At 38.3% G+C, this 15,000-nt stretch overlaps 1 protein-coding gene across 1 annotated transcript in view; it reads right to left on the bottom strand.

The window, feature by feature from the left end:
* Positions 1-3,740: 3,740 nt before the first annotated feature.
* csmd3 (CUB and Sushi multiple domains 3) overlaps positions 3,741-15,000 on the bottom strand; it is a 216,856-nt gene continuing 205,596 nt past the window's right edge. The window contains exons 64-70 of the mRNA XM_022753266.1: positions 9,075-9,254; positions 8,554-8,619; positions 7,328-7,486; positions 6,884-6,996; positions 5,997-6,084; positions 4,668-4,809; positions 3,741-3,919 (exon numbers count right to left, since the gene is read on the bottom strand). Of these exons, the coding sequence (XP_022608987.1) occupies positions 3,760-3,919; positions 4,668-4,809; positions 5,997-6,084; positions 6,884-6,996; positions 7,328-7,486; positions 8,554-8,619; positions 9,075-9,254 (908 nt within the window). The 3' untranslated portion in view covers positions 3,741-3,759. The remainder of the gene's footprint in view (positions 3,920-4,667; positions 4,810-5,996; positions 6,085-6,883; positions 6,997-7,327; positions 7,487-8,553; positions 8,620-9,074; positions 9,255-15,000) is intronic.

The following is a 15,000-nucleotide window of genomic DNA, read 5'->3' as shown; positions in this document are numbered from 1 at the left end:
TTTGGCATCTCGGCGTAGCACCAGCTTATATTGCATCATTACCCTATGGGTAAAATCTGCTTGATGAAGCTTCGGAGAAACTTCAGTGGAAAATCCTTCTGGCAAATATTTCTAATCCATACACAAATCCCCGGCTTAGACTTTAAAGTATATGCTTAACCTGGGTCTGAAATCAAACCAGTTCCTGTCAGTCAAGTGCATGTTGTTTGATTTTATGGGGCTTCTTCATACTTTCTTTATTGAGTATTCTGTGATCTCTGTCACTCTCCTCTGCAGATCATCTCTGCTTTGATTGCTGCAATTAGCTTCATCCTAGTTCATTACAAAATATCCTGAGAAACTGCCAAGTCTGTGGCAGGTATCCACCTCTTTCAATCCAGTCTGTTGCTAAGGGATGTTAGAAGGCCAAAGATTTGTCCCCGTCTATAATTACTGATACTTTACTTTGTTCAACTTTAAATGAAATAAAAAAAGCTAACATCAACAAACTCTCTTCAGGCATACATGTCTTGATAAATCCTGCTCTTTGTGCAAAAACAGGGTCATGTTTCCCTCAAGTGCTTAAAGAGTCATGTAAAACATTTTCTTTTCTTTTTTTTACCAGGCAGTCCATCAATGGTCAATCATAGAATTGCCCACTTGGAAGATTTGCAAAAAAAAAAAAAATTCCCTCTGTAAAACATCTTAGATGCAGAGTAAAGTACATTCAAATGTCATTTCATTCTGTGGAACAGCTCTTATCTTTTTAGAGTAAATTTAAGCTATTTGTAAGCACTGATAGTGACAGAGAGAAGGGCAGGCTAAATGAGACTCAGATCACAGCGGAGACAAGGGACGCTCAGAGTAGCTAATGCAGCAGTTTTACTGCTCTTCCATGTGTGGATGGATGATGCGCCTGATGGAAAGTCAAACTGCACTACGATTTCACTTCTTTTAAAATGTTTTTTTTTTTAAGTTGAGACTGAATTTCTGCTCAAACCAGATGGAAATGTTAACAAGGATTTCTGGCTGCAATGCACTGCTAAAGGCAGTCTATAAAGTTCTACAGTGTTCTTTCAGCAGAGATAATATCAGTGCTAAGCTTATTTTTGCTAAACCAAGCAGTGGTCGTTAACTAGAAAACTCATTAAAAAAACTCTAAAGGTGCAACGGAGAGAAGAAGCAGACAACAATAAACATAAAACAACCACAGCAACTCTCTGCTTATTATGCTCCCACAGCTTTCCTTACATTGCAAATACACTGGCAAAGTGTATTGTTTCACCATGGAGGCAAAACCAATCCATTACATTTGTATCAATAAAACAGAACAGCAACATTGAAGTTCATGATTTCATATTTTATATATAAATTAAGGATTTATACATTGCTGATAAAGAAAAAATACAAAACATTTTTTGATCTTACATGACATTTACATGTGGAATTTTACACAACATATTCAATAACTTACAAATGCTTTATTTGCATAAAAAATATATCTCTTTACAAAAGTTTTGTAATATGTACATATTCATATACACAGGACCTTGAATGGGTTAACAATTGTGTGGTACATTTAAAAGCATTCTACTCTACTCTGGAGTCTGATGTGAGACTGACTTGCTGTATACTGTTTTTACCAGATGCATATCTTTTCTCATCCATAAGAAATACGAACTCGCAAAATATATTACATATTGATAACACAAGACATCTTGCCAAAGAATGCCATCAAGTATCAAAACTGTATAAATGTACAAAATGTAACAGCAATGACAGGAATCAACATTGTGGTACAAAGTACTATAGCAGCAATTGCTATACTGGATCGCTTTTTGCCAACATGCACAGGTATGAAACTGTGAGCTGCTTTTCAAACACACCTCTTTTCAGACAGACCATCAGAGCTGGCATCGCTCAGCTAAATCATCGCAAACTGTGCAGATAAATTACACTGATGTACAGTTTTACTAATGCAATACATGTTATGTCTTCCTTAAAAACATATGCCCATACAGTATTCAAGGCACTGCAATGATGTACAAATGTGATGAGAGTGTCAAATTCAGTTTTCATTTTTAAAACATGGATGGTGATGGGTGATACAATACTGATGGTGGCTCATGTTTAAGTGTGCAATTTTTTTCATGTGTACTGTACATTTGTTGGCAGAAGCTGATGGTTCAGTAAGACACTGAAATAACCACTTGGATCAGTCGGAGTCAACAAAATAGGCCAAGGTCTGTATTCATCAAGTGTCTCAGAGTAGGAGTATTGATCAAGAATTTTCTGACTAAGACACGGTTTCCCAAAAGAATTACAGAACAAACATTGCTCAGTTTATTAACCAGAGATGATGTGGAAGTTGCACTTGTTTGATTTTGGAATTACTTTAAAGTAAGGCAGTTTACATGTCTAAATTTTTATCAGCATAAAACATGACAGGGTTCATCTAATGTCAGACTGCCAACTGACATCTTTGCACTTCAAATTAGCAACATCCAGGCTTAAATAATGGCTTATGGGAAACCTGGCCAGCTGCAGATACTGTGCACTGCAGGCATTCTTAACCTTCTCATTCAATAAAACCTGAAACAATTAAGCAAGGAACCCCCTACTTTGAGATTCTTGATATATACACACTCAAGGCTAGGGGTTAATTCACTTCAATTTTGCTTCATTTTATGATACAAATACTCAGAGCAGGAAAATCACAATAAGATAAAACACCTGAAAATAAACCAGTTTTCACAACTTTTCACTAACTTAAGGACAGGTTAAACAGATGGATGATTTGAGAACAGGCCCATATAACCAATATGCTGAAAGTCACAGTTTGCCTTGACTAGAGTCTCTAGACTAGTCAGCAATTTCAAGTCTCATTCCTGTCAAAAACAAATTCACTGTACACAACTTGATAGTAAACTTAATGCTTTATATCTCTTGTGAAGAAAATGTACTCTATTGTCTGAGAACCTGCACCTGGAACAATAAAAGCCCTAGCATTCCCAGTGGCATTTGAAAAATTGTACTGCACTTCAGTAATTAAATCCCCGGCCATAGATTTTGCCAGTAGGAGGTACCATCCAATTAAGAGGTATCATTGACCATATAACTTTGAACACACTACTGCACCGACACTATTGAAAGAGAGGCATTTTCTTTTTCATTTCACCATCGCCTCTCACACACCCCACAGCTTGGAAAACAGACTCTGAAGATTACATTGATCAACTCACAGTTGAGAGGCTCTTCACCTCCATAAGAGAAAATAACTCATCAAGATGAATGTGAGACTAAGACAAAAAACAAAAAACAGGTCTACATCTGGTCTGTTATCTTGGAAAAAAAGAAGTTTAAATTTTTCATTTGGCATTGTGAAGTAACCCCTCTCTATTTATACTAGAGAGCATAAAATACTCTATTTTATCTATATGCCAGAGGCTCTTTTTATTCATGAAGCCAACACTCACAGAGTGTAAAGAACACTTCTCTTCACCGAACAACGGGAAGATCTGGAAAGGTGTGGAACCTCCCCTCCTTCTTTCTTTAATCGTTTACCTTCTCTATATGATCAGCTGTAACCGCAGGTGTTGCTGGAAGTGTGCTTTATGTTTCTGAGCAATTCTGTGTCCTTTTTTTTTATGTCGTCAGAAACAGGGAAAATATAAATATGTCTATATATATATATATATTCATGTAAAGCAAACAAGGAGAAGTTGTATTATCCATCTCTGTATTTCTCTCCTTCTGTCTTTCTCTCACACTTGGTAGACATCAAACCATGGTGCAGATGGTGTTGAGATTGGGGTCAAAGCGGACAACTTTCCCCTCAGCAGCTTTTGTGTTTGTGTTGTACATGGGATTCTCAAAAGTAGCCTGTCCGTTGTTGTTCTCGTGGACAGAACATCCTGTGTACTGCGCTTTATCTGTTTTCCTGAGGAAAAAAACGGAGGGTGGATATTAGTTGAGAGACAGTATCCCGATTGTTTACCCTCCCTCTAGTTCAGTAAACATGTTTCCATTATCTTGGTGTGGACAGCTTAACAGTAATTATTGTTGAAAAGAGCAGTCAGAGGAAACCATTGCCAGTTCACTGAGAACTAACATAATGAGTGTAAAATTTACATGTGACAGGCTCTACATACATGACTGTTTTGCGAGATGAGAAAATCCCTCTATCTAGACACCACACACACACACACACACACACACACACACACACACACACACTCTGTACGATACATCTAGCACAGTACATTTTATATCAAAGTAGTTCTCATTTAATACCTGACGTACACTGCTCTGTAATGTGGCTTGGTGGGTAATATGTTGACTAACATTGCATCATGCTTTGAAGCCTCTCACAAGTAAGCTACTGTATCCAGTGAGGAACCTTACTGCAGAGAAGCAGGCTGTGGAAGTGGGCCACAGTGTACTATCTACCTCATCTTGATGTGCACCTCCTTTGGCTGCAACTCTACAAACATCTACATGAATCTGTGTTTCTGAAACTTTTTCAACATCAGATCTGTGGTAAATAACTTCAAAACTCAACCTGGGACTCAGACTCATGAAAATGTACTACTTTCTTTTTCATGTGGGAGCCAAACAGATATAGACTACAGTAGCAACTAAATCTGGGTGTCAAGCTATATTGGAAGACACCAGGATACACTACATACCGCTGTTTGTAGAGATAAAAACCGAGGCCTGCAAAGATGAGGGCAAAGAAAGGCACAAGGATAGCAACAGCAACAGAACTGCTGTTGGTGGAGCCGTTGGTTTCAGGGTCAGTGAGTGTAACATTCTCTCTCACACTCAAACCTATGAAAAAAAACAACATTATATTTATCAAAAAAACATGGAAAATAGCCAATATACAGTGTATGTGCATGAAGAAAATATTTAGATTAACAAAATGGCATAAAGACAAACACTGGAGAAACCAAAAGGAATAATAGAAAGATACTTATCATCTGCTGGTGGTGGTGGTGATGATGATGATGATGATGATGATGATGATAATGATGATGATGAAGATGATGATGAAGAGGACGATTATCCCAAAAATGGTAAGTCGGAGACGCCGCAGTCAATTGATGAAGACGACAATCATAATGACCGTACTGATAATGATCAGTGTGACTGTGATAATCTTGTTGAAGACAATCATGAGATGATGACAGTAATGTTGAGCACAAAGAAAGGGAGGATGATGATGTGTAAGGGGATAATCTACGATGCTGTGTGACTGTGGAAACAGGTGGCTGACAGCAGGTACGTATTTATCCCGTCAAATATAGAGCAAATATTATGCAGCTTTATTGTTTGAAAAGGGTTTTAAATCTTTTTAAACTGGGGTACAAATTGCCATTGAACCTGGACTAATTACATCATAGTACTGCCATGGTAACAGTAGGTGTTACTGGAAAGAAACATAACACCGCTTTCGTATTTTAAGAAATAATGCTTCAAACAAAACCTGTCATAACATTTCCTGTATTCTTATAAATGCCCCCATCTGTTTTCTGTGTGTGAAAGGAGGATAAAGTATCTGACAATGACAATGTAGGATTTATTTAGTTTGGATTTGCCATGAAAAAAAAAAATCATAAATGCCCTCCAGAGATGTTTTATGACATGTAAAAATGTTTCGACTAATAATTAGTATCTGATACGATTATTCCACAAAAACGCTCCATTACCTTGTTAAAAGATCTTATTTTGTCACCTTCATTGAAAAACTCTGAATCTTTGCATCCGCAAATATTATTTATTTCAAAAGCTAAAGTGCTGGACAGAAGAGGTCTCCTACTCTTCTGCCATTCTCAGTGTACGTGTGCTGAACGTTTCGATTTTCCCTCAGCACATGAATATAACAACAACCTTCTAGTGTCAAACTATAGAAGGCTGTTTAAATATCATTATATTGTGAAAAAAGAAGATGGAAGATGAGAAGAAGTAACCAGTTGCTATGGTGCTCATTGTCCGATGTCTGAAAAGACACATACCGAGTCTCTGAAGTCCAAACTGTCCATAGTCTTTACCCTGTATGAAGCCTTGGAATACATAGCTGCCACCCTCGGGCTCAGCTGAAACCTGGTGGAAAAAAACATAACAAAGAACTCAAGAAATAGTTCATTTTGTTTCAACTGCATGATAAAATGGGATTTTTCTTGGCACCTAAGAGAGTGCTGCATCTATTCCACACCACATCAAAAAAATAAATATATGCTGTATTTAGTATGACAGTCAACACATTCTGTCATGCTACATTCAAAAATAACACCTTTGTTTTTTTTTAAACCACGCTCTAGAAGCTGTGCAGTATGCTATCAATAGCTCAGCGGTGTGCAGTCACCTGTCACACGTTGTTATTTAGTTGACCTTGAAGTTTTTTTTTTAGAGTAGGAACTTCAATCCTACCAAAAAAATGTTCTGCAGTCATTCCGGTTCCTTTAGATGTAATGTGTGTGCCTGAGCTTATTCAGCAAATTGTCAATGTGGGAGTGCGGAAATGGTTCATACAGAGCGCCTGGTGCATCTGATCTACAGCCAGTGTAAATATATGTAAATAAAAACAGACAATAAGCCAGGAAATTACTGTTCTGCTTGTTGTCACAGTTTCTTCTCATGTACTGTGATTTTTTCCTTTGTTGGCGTGGCAAGTAGGATGAGAAAAAAACTAATAATGAGGAAACAGTGGCTTGATTCCATCCAAGGAAGGCTTATTATTGGCTCTGAAATGGTTAGAGCTGCATTGCCTGTAACATTCTACTTGTCTGTCATACTGAACAATAAATGAATACATAATTATATCAAATAAAAGACAATCACGGCTCTTGGCTACTTCTAAAAGATCACTGTCCAGCTGCTTCCAATTCATATGTATACTCACAAATCCATCCATTGCCCAGGTCTCATCAGTAATCCTGCTCAAGGAGCTGTGGGCCAGTGCTCTCATCTGGTACAGCAGGAGCATTAACCGTGCCTCCTGGCGTTTGTACACTCCTACAAGGTAGACAACAAGAGGAAGAAGAGAAGAGAAGAGAAGAGAAGAGAAGAGAAGAGAAGAGAAGAGAAGAGAAGAGAAGAGAAGAGCCGGGGGAGGAGATGAGTGGCTCTTGAGTGGGCAGTTAGTCAGTCAGTCAGCACAGACTAATACATCCATCTTTAGAGCCAATAGTTAATTTCCACTCTCATGCATGAGATCATTTGGTGATTGACTGATTGACATGAGGCACCCTCAGAATAAATGGAAGTGACACACAGAGGCAGTGAGAGGAGGAGAGGGGAGGTGGAGGGGAGGAAGTAGAAGACAGATGATTTATAGATGACTCACCAGAGAGCAGAAACTCCATGCTACTGTCGCTTAAAGTTACATTGACTTTTCCCGTCGTGACATTAAAGCTTGTGACTGTCAAAGTCATTGGCTGTTTCTGGCCCTTGTAATCATAGGAACCCTTCCAGACGAAGTCAGGAGCAAAGACGTCGTCAGGAACTTCAAGGAAAGGAAAATAAAGGAAAACTCATTAAAAAATGCCATTAAAATAATACCATAAATGAACTGAAAGAAAGCATAAGAATGAATAAGTGGAAGTTATCCTTCTGATAAACCAGAAGTATCTAATGTGTCATTTTTAAGCAACTTCCAATTAATATTGTTTTTAATGCAAGCTGAATACGTGCACCCACACTGCAAAATGGTAATTAGATATGCAGCTGAATCAACATATCAAACCGCTGATAACAATCTTTTCATTCAATTTCATTTTATTCCATCTCAGTTAATGATAATTAAACACATTCTGAGAGAGATAACTCTGGACCCACTCTGTGAACTCTGCATAACTTTTTTAATAGTTATACACTGATAAAACTTTTTATAGCTCTGTTATTACAGCACACTCATTATCTGCTGGGAACTGTTTACTTCACAATTATAGGGCAATTATCAGTCCAAAAAGGTGACTGTTTGTATTGAGTACCAACAAATATGCCTAATAACAGTCAGAATAATTGCCTAGTATTTACTAGATATTTTCAGTAATTGTTGGCACAACAAGTTAATTTTTAAGAGATGAAAAGGGGATTTAGAGGCCATGCAAAATTATTTACTATAGCTTATTTCCTGCAACTGATCAATCAAAATACTGTACTACCCACACTTCCTTTTACAGTCACCGAGATGAGAAGTACAAGTGAGGCTGATGTGAATGTCATTAGTTTGTCAAAGACTGGGATTACCGTGATTAAAAATTTCCTACACAAACCACACATTTAGAACAAAGTGTTTGTGATTATTTGTTACTTTCTATTGCAGTATGACAATGACACCTTGTTGCACCAATATTTCCTGATTTTAATTACATTACACTGTATGAGACACTAAACCTACTGCATAGGTAGCGGGCTGCAGTTCCAACTCTGAGCATAGTGCATGCAATAACATACAGAAATTGCTCTAAAAATGTTCCTACAGCTGATGCTAGTTTTAAAAAACAGACGGATGCGTGATTGCAGACCTTGAGTCTATCAGTTGAACAGATTGTGCAATTCATAACTTACCATTTACTTTTGGGCTTGGTGTCCCTGGTACGGGTTTGACAGTTTTCTCATGTGATTTGGAACCGACTGCAGAAGAACATGAATATGTATGTCACAAAGATGTAGTGACACACAGCGAGGCTTAACAGCTGGAGAATGTTGGCAAAGTAAACACTGCTCAACTGTAACATGATGCCTGCATTAAACTTTCCTTCACTTTGTTAAGAGCTCTAGTGGCTCATTCTAACACAAACATTTACAAATCAACACAATGCTGTAACTTCAAGTTAAAAAAGAATCTTGACAGGCACATAGCAATTAGTTGACAGTAGAGTGACTAAGTGGGTTTACAAAAAAATCTGAATGTCTCATTATATTTGAATAAGTGTTTATTTGACCTATAAGTTTATACACTTGTATACTCCTCTACACACCTTCCACCCTTATGCACATGACTAATATTGCTCATCTTTTACTCCACCCCCCTCCTCCCCGCCATCTTCTCTATCATCTGCCCCTGCAGACCTCCAGCAACCACGTACCTCTGCAGACAGGCACCTTGCCAGTCCAGCTGCCGTCAGAGCGGCAGACACGGTGCTCTGAGCCCCCAGAGAGGAAATAACCTGGCTGACAGGTGTACACCAGGGTGTAACCGTAAGAGGGAAGGTCCAGACCCACAACGTCAGCATTGGCCGGGCTCCGCGGCTGCTTGCAGGAGTGAGCTGGAGAGCAAACAGAGGGCAGACACGTTAGTACACACACTCACATCTACACCCACCGCACATACAAATGGAGCCAGACACACACACGCACACACACGCACGCACGTACGCATGCATGCACGCACGCACGCACGCACGCGCGCGCGCACACACACACACACACACACACACACAGATAGACAGGAAGATAATTAAGTATTCAGTGGGAGAAAGAGGGAGAGATGTGGGGAAGGGTTTGAAAAAAAAGAGGACAAAAAAGAAGCACAACTGTTTTACAATTTAATTGAGTCCAGGAAGCTATTAGGAAGTATACTGATGCTTCAGTACGTCTAGTTTCTTTTCTGATACGAATATGAACACTTGTGGCTTGGGAGATGCATGGTTTAATTTTGGACTGAACTAACTTGTAAAATGATGAGGCCTTAAATGAAGTCAAAACAATAACTGTCAGTTGTTAGACGTAATTTAACTACAGCCTTTTATTGCAAACCAACAGGTATCTCAAATCATAATTCTGTGCGGCTGCAACAGAAAGATCCTGCACCAACTACTGGCTATAATTCAGGTAGTAGTTGGGGAAAAAAAGACTGGGGGTTGTTTTTGTATTTCTTGCACTAATTAAAATGCAGACAGGACCAAACTAGACCAAGCTCACTTGTGTCTTTACAAAACAGTGTTGTAGTGAATGTTACTGTAAATCATCACAAGGATGTGCATATAGCTTGTAAGGTCACAGACACTCATGGACACTGCACGGAATGCTTACTGACTAAAAATAATGAAAAAAAAAATTGGCCAATAGGAGGTTCATAAGAGCAGCCCATGTCCTGGATTTCACCAGAAACCAGCAAACACCCACGAAAAGATTTTCTATGAGCGTGATACAGTTTTGACTTTCTTGACTTTGACTTTCTGAGCTTATTCAATTATTCCATCTCAAAAAACAGGAAGCTAGTGGCATGCTGATTTAGGACAGTGTTGAAAAGCTTAGTTTACAAGCTTTAATTCAATCAGAAACTAGGGACAAAAGCTGTTATGCTGTATTGCCAAAACACTGGACTCTCACAGACCATATTAAATATTTTCATTTTCTCATGAGTGGGAGTATACTTAGTTTAATTTTCACATCAACAATCTCTCTACAAAAAAAAAAAACATTTATTCAAATCACCTTGTACCACCAAAACACCAAGGGGTTGAACATCCAGGCTCTGAGGCATCAACAATAATGTGAAAATACTGAAATAATTTTGCAGCTTATGAGTGAAAGAATACGTTGCCAGCTGTCAAATGGGAGACAGCTGCAAGTGAGTCACAATACCAAATCGGTCCTTCATGGTGTCTTAATGATATTAGTGGCAATACGGTGTGGAAGGGATGCCTGGATGAAACCCCGTTTCCGGGCTTTATGAAAGACTGAAAGAAATTCCCCTTGTTGGATATTACTTCTGCTGGTGTTTGAGTTGGTAACATTATATGTGTGTATGTTTGTCTGACAATGTAAATTTGTCAGTTCTCTAGAAAGTAATGCAGGTGCATCAAGGTGAATGTTGAGTGTTGCAATCTAGCATAATGCTCATCTTATTCTTCTTGTACTCAGTTACACAAGGACTATAACAATTTAGTCTACATCAAGAAAGACTGATAGCTCAAGGACAAGTGTATCAACTGCTTGTGCCACCATTAACTTTTTCAATGACTTCATAAATCTGGCATCTATGGAATCTATTTACACTGCAAGAAAGAAGAAAAACTACCTCATATTGTAAGTTGTAGATAAATAAATAAATACATAAATAGTTAAATAAACTCCCTTCTCGCTGCCTGAGCACAAATCTACGCAACCCATTTAAATTGACAAACTGTCAGCACATGTCCAGGGTGGTTGTAGAGCTTGTAGACCATGAATAGTGAAGACACTTACAAGGCCAATGAATTGTTGTATCAAAGACATGTCATATCGCTCATCAAGTTCTGTTGACAATGCTGTGTTTATTTACACTTCAAACAGCACAGCAGGCTTTACTCCTGAGATTACTAGTCCTCAAAAGACACTTACTTTTTCTGTCACACAACAACATGTAACATTCCTAGTTCAAAGTTGGTCTCTCTGGAAAACAGAGTGCATTAGTTTGGAGCACACAAAGACAGTTCTTCTGAAGGAGGGTTGGCTACAGGCTGCAACAGCAGGTAAAGGTCATAAGGATAGAGTTGATTTTTGAAATTTTACAATGTTTTTCCTATAGCTTTTTTCAGGTAATCATGTTAGCATGTATTGATGTACAAAAAATTAGAGGCAGCTGATCAGAGCTCAGCAGGAAGGGTTTAGTTTTGGCTGCTTTAGCAATGTCTCCTAACCACATCTTGAGACTATTTCTGGTTTATACTTTAGGTAGACTTTCTGAGCTTCAAGATATTAAAGTAACTCGATAAGAAATTTGGGGATTTGTAGTGTGTGCCTCTTAGCAAAAAATATTAATCTGATAGAAAGGTAACACGATCAATATCCAGTGATATTAAACCCTGACTTGTGTCCATTGCATCTATTACATTTATTGTGTTGATAATCCCTCCAAGTTTTTGCTTTTACCAGCAGTACAAGATCGGTTGGCTTCACTTTTAAATCAATTAAAGTGGCTTCACAGTAACATAAGACCATTTAATCATAGAGAAAGGTATTTTACAGGATTTATGATTCGAGGGTCAACACAGTGTTGGATCCATACAAAGGCACTCATACTCAAATACATATACATAACCACAGTCTTCTCTCAATGTATTATTGGCCATTGAGCCCTCTAGGTCTATATGTCCCCCTTCAGCGCTGTGCATGTGAAAAACAAATCATCTTACACATCAAGAAAAATGAAAAATGAATTCATAGTTTTATTTCAAATCAGAAATCCACAGCAACCTTTTTCTCTATATTTTGGGATCTAGATGATATAATAACTAGATTTTTAGACAAATTCTAAGAATTTTACAAATTTGAGAATTTATTCTAAAAGTATGCGGTGCTAGAATCTGGTGATCATCAGAGAAACGTTTCTCTATTTTAATTCCAGCTCTAACAATGACAGGATGAGGGCAGAGGAAAATCAATACATTTTTCAAGCCACTAGAGACGATGGAGCAGAGCCAGAGAGCAGATCCTGAAATGCTGCAACCTTAGCAGAGACAAACCTGGCAAAGAAACTGCACTTGCTGAACAGAGCAAGTCAGGAAAGTTAAAAGCTTCAAAACATCAAGCCTCTGATCCTCTGAGCCTCAATCCGCACTGGCTGTCAGACTGCCATTTCAGTGGGTGGCCTTAGAACATCATGGTTACACAAAAAGGGCATGAAGTACATGTTCTTTTATGTTTACTACTGTGAAAGTAAATGTGGCTTCTGGTTTTGCTGTGCAAAAGAGAAACCTCTCAAAGGCCATTCATTGAAGATCAATTTATAGTACAGGAATATTCACAGTAACCAAATGAAATCACAAGACAGTGAAGTATTCAGTGGCATCACAAATTTCAGCCATAAACGTGTGTTATCATTTGGTTTACTATATCGCTTCATTATATGAACATCTAGTGTTTTACCAATGATAAATGCATGAAGTTTTCTTTCACAAAGTTGCTTGATGTTTACATCCATGTAGAGTTTTGTTAATGCTGCTGTTTTTCTTTTTTTTTGTCAGACGACACTGTCAATTATCATATTTAAGCACATTGCAGGTTAAATGTTAACCATTTTCAGTGCAGTACAGAATGGGTTTGCCTTGCAATTTAATGACTTGTGGCCTCAGCTTGTGCCGCCCATTGCTCACCAGTTGTATACTAAGATGCTCCTGAAAGTATCTTATATTAAGCCTTTAAACAACACTGGTTGAATCTTCACATGCATCTGCATAGTAATGCAAGCTACATTATTATGCATTGAGTTTTCTCAGAGGGGAATAAAGAGAATGGCTTCAAAGTGACGTTAGGAAAATTAAAATTTTATCTCCTTGTTTAGTGGTTTATCTTCCATTTCTGTTTAATTGTCATGCATAATGGTATTTTCCTTTTTCTTGAGAAGCTCTGTATCTCTCACAGGGCCATGCCACCTCAACCTTTGAGACTGCATATGATCCACTTTGTATCAGTCATTTATCTGCATGCAAATATTCTTCTTCACCTGACACTTTTGTCAAAACTTTTCCAGAGGGAGGATGTCAATTTTCTGGTTATAACAAAATCTGTAAGTGCCAGTCTGAGAAGCTTGCTGGAACTTTTACCTGTAATTCTGTTGACTTAAACTTACTCTGATTGTTCTATTATTTTAACGGACCTGTCACAGTGCTGACAATCCATGCCATAAAAGAAACAGGGAATGTGCGACCTCCTGAATTACTCCTTGTAAACGCAATGATGGGGTCAACAGTTTTTTTCAGATACAGGGGGAGAAAGAGCTGAGGAGCTTTCAGGTGACAGAAGGCTAGACAGGAGTGCTTTCTGGATTCCTTTCTGCTGTCAGCTGTTCAAATGAGCATTTTAGATCATTTAAATTAGAAAATAAACTCTATGAATGATAAGAAGACTATGAAAGTCAAGGTTTTCTGAATAATTTTTTGTAGTGTTCCATTATAAAATCTTGTGCTTCTGCATAAAAAAAATCAAATAAATGATATTCTCCAACAAAGAGTTCAAATTATATTCCATGCAGATTTTCTCTAAATGTTATAACTTATATACACAGCATTTAAAAAAGTATTGAATGAATGAATAAAACAATAAATGTGCCTTTTAAATAAATGGTTGGTGCATGCACACAATCACATATTAGAAACACCTCTTTGAATGACAATGCAATTCAACTATAAACTACATCCTCAAAATTACCATTAAGTTGAATCAACACCTCTGTAAAACAGTTAACAAAAACTGAACATGAGAACCCTCAAGAGAGTAGGATTTAATGCAGGGTTGCTGCTGCATTCGTTCCACATAGGTGTACCTAATAAAATGGCAACTGAATGTATGCAGAATAAAGACACATATTCAAGGTTTCAAAATCCCTGTAAAACACCCCCTTCTCTAATCAACACACACACATTCACACACACACACACGCACACACAAATAAAGCCGTGTTGCAGAGTAGAGGAGGAGATCAGGCACAGAATGAAGGGTAGGTATTACAATGTCTCTGCTTCCTCAGCACAAATGTCTCTGGGAAATTCAAGTGGGTGTTACATCTTGGGGTGGTTATGAAATCAAGATAACAAAATATCATTTGAATCCCCTTATCATCACATAGCTCAAGTGTTTACACTGTAAGTGCATAGTAAAATGCAGACTACAGTAAGATTTGGAGTGGAAATATTTCCATGAAAAAAGATGTAGCTGAAAGGGATTCCACTGAGATACAGGATTACATCACAACATAGCAGAGCACTTGGCTTGGCAAAGCAACTGGACTGAACCCCACAGCCCTAGTTTGGTGTTGGTCGACATTTCAGGTAGTTCAGACAGAATGACGGCAATCACGGTCAACACCTCACTCTCAGAATGACTGTGCTGGCAGGTTGATTGAGGCATGAGCTGCAATCTACTGGGAGGTCAAAGGCTATGGCAGGATTGAGCGCATGAGAGAAGTTGCACTGGAAGGAGGCAGAGACAGAGGGGGAGGGCAGATCAGGAGGGGGGCTGAGCAAAACAAAAGAGAGTGTCTGAGTTGCTAGCAATGCAGATAAACAGTGACAAGATGCCAGAAGGGCT

The sequence above is a fragment of the Seriola dumerili genome, unplaced genomic scaffold, assembly GCF_002260705.1.
Source record: "Seriola dumerili isolate Sdu_G_001 unplaced genomic scaffold, Sdu_1.0 BDQW01000191.1, whole genome shotgun sequence".
Classification (NCBI taxonomy): Eukaryota; Metazoa; Chordata; class Actinopteri; order Carangiformes; family Carangidae; genus Seriola; species Seriola dumerili.
This window is presented reverse-complemented; position numbering and strand designations above follow the sequence as displayed.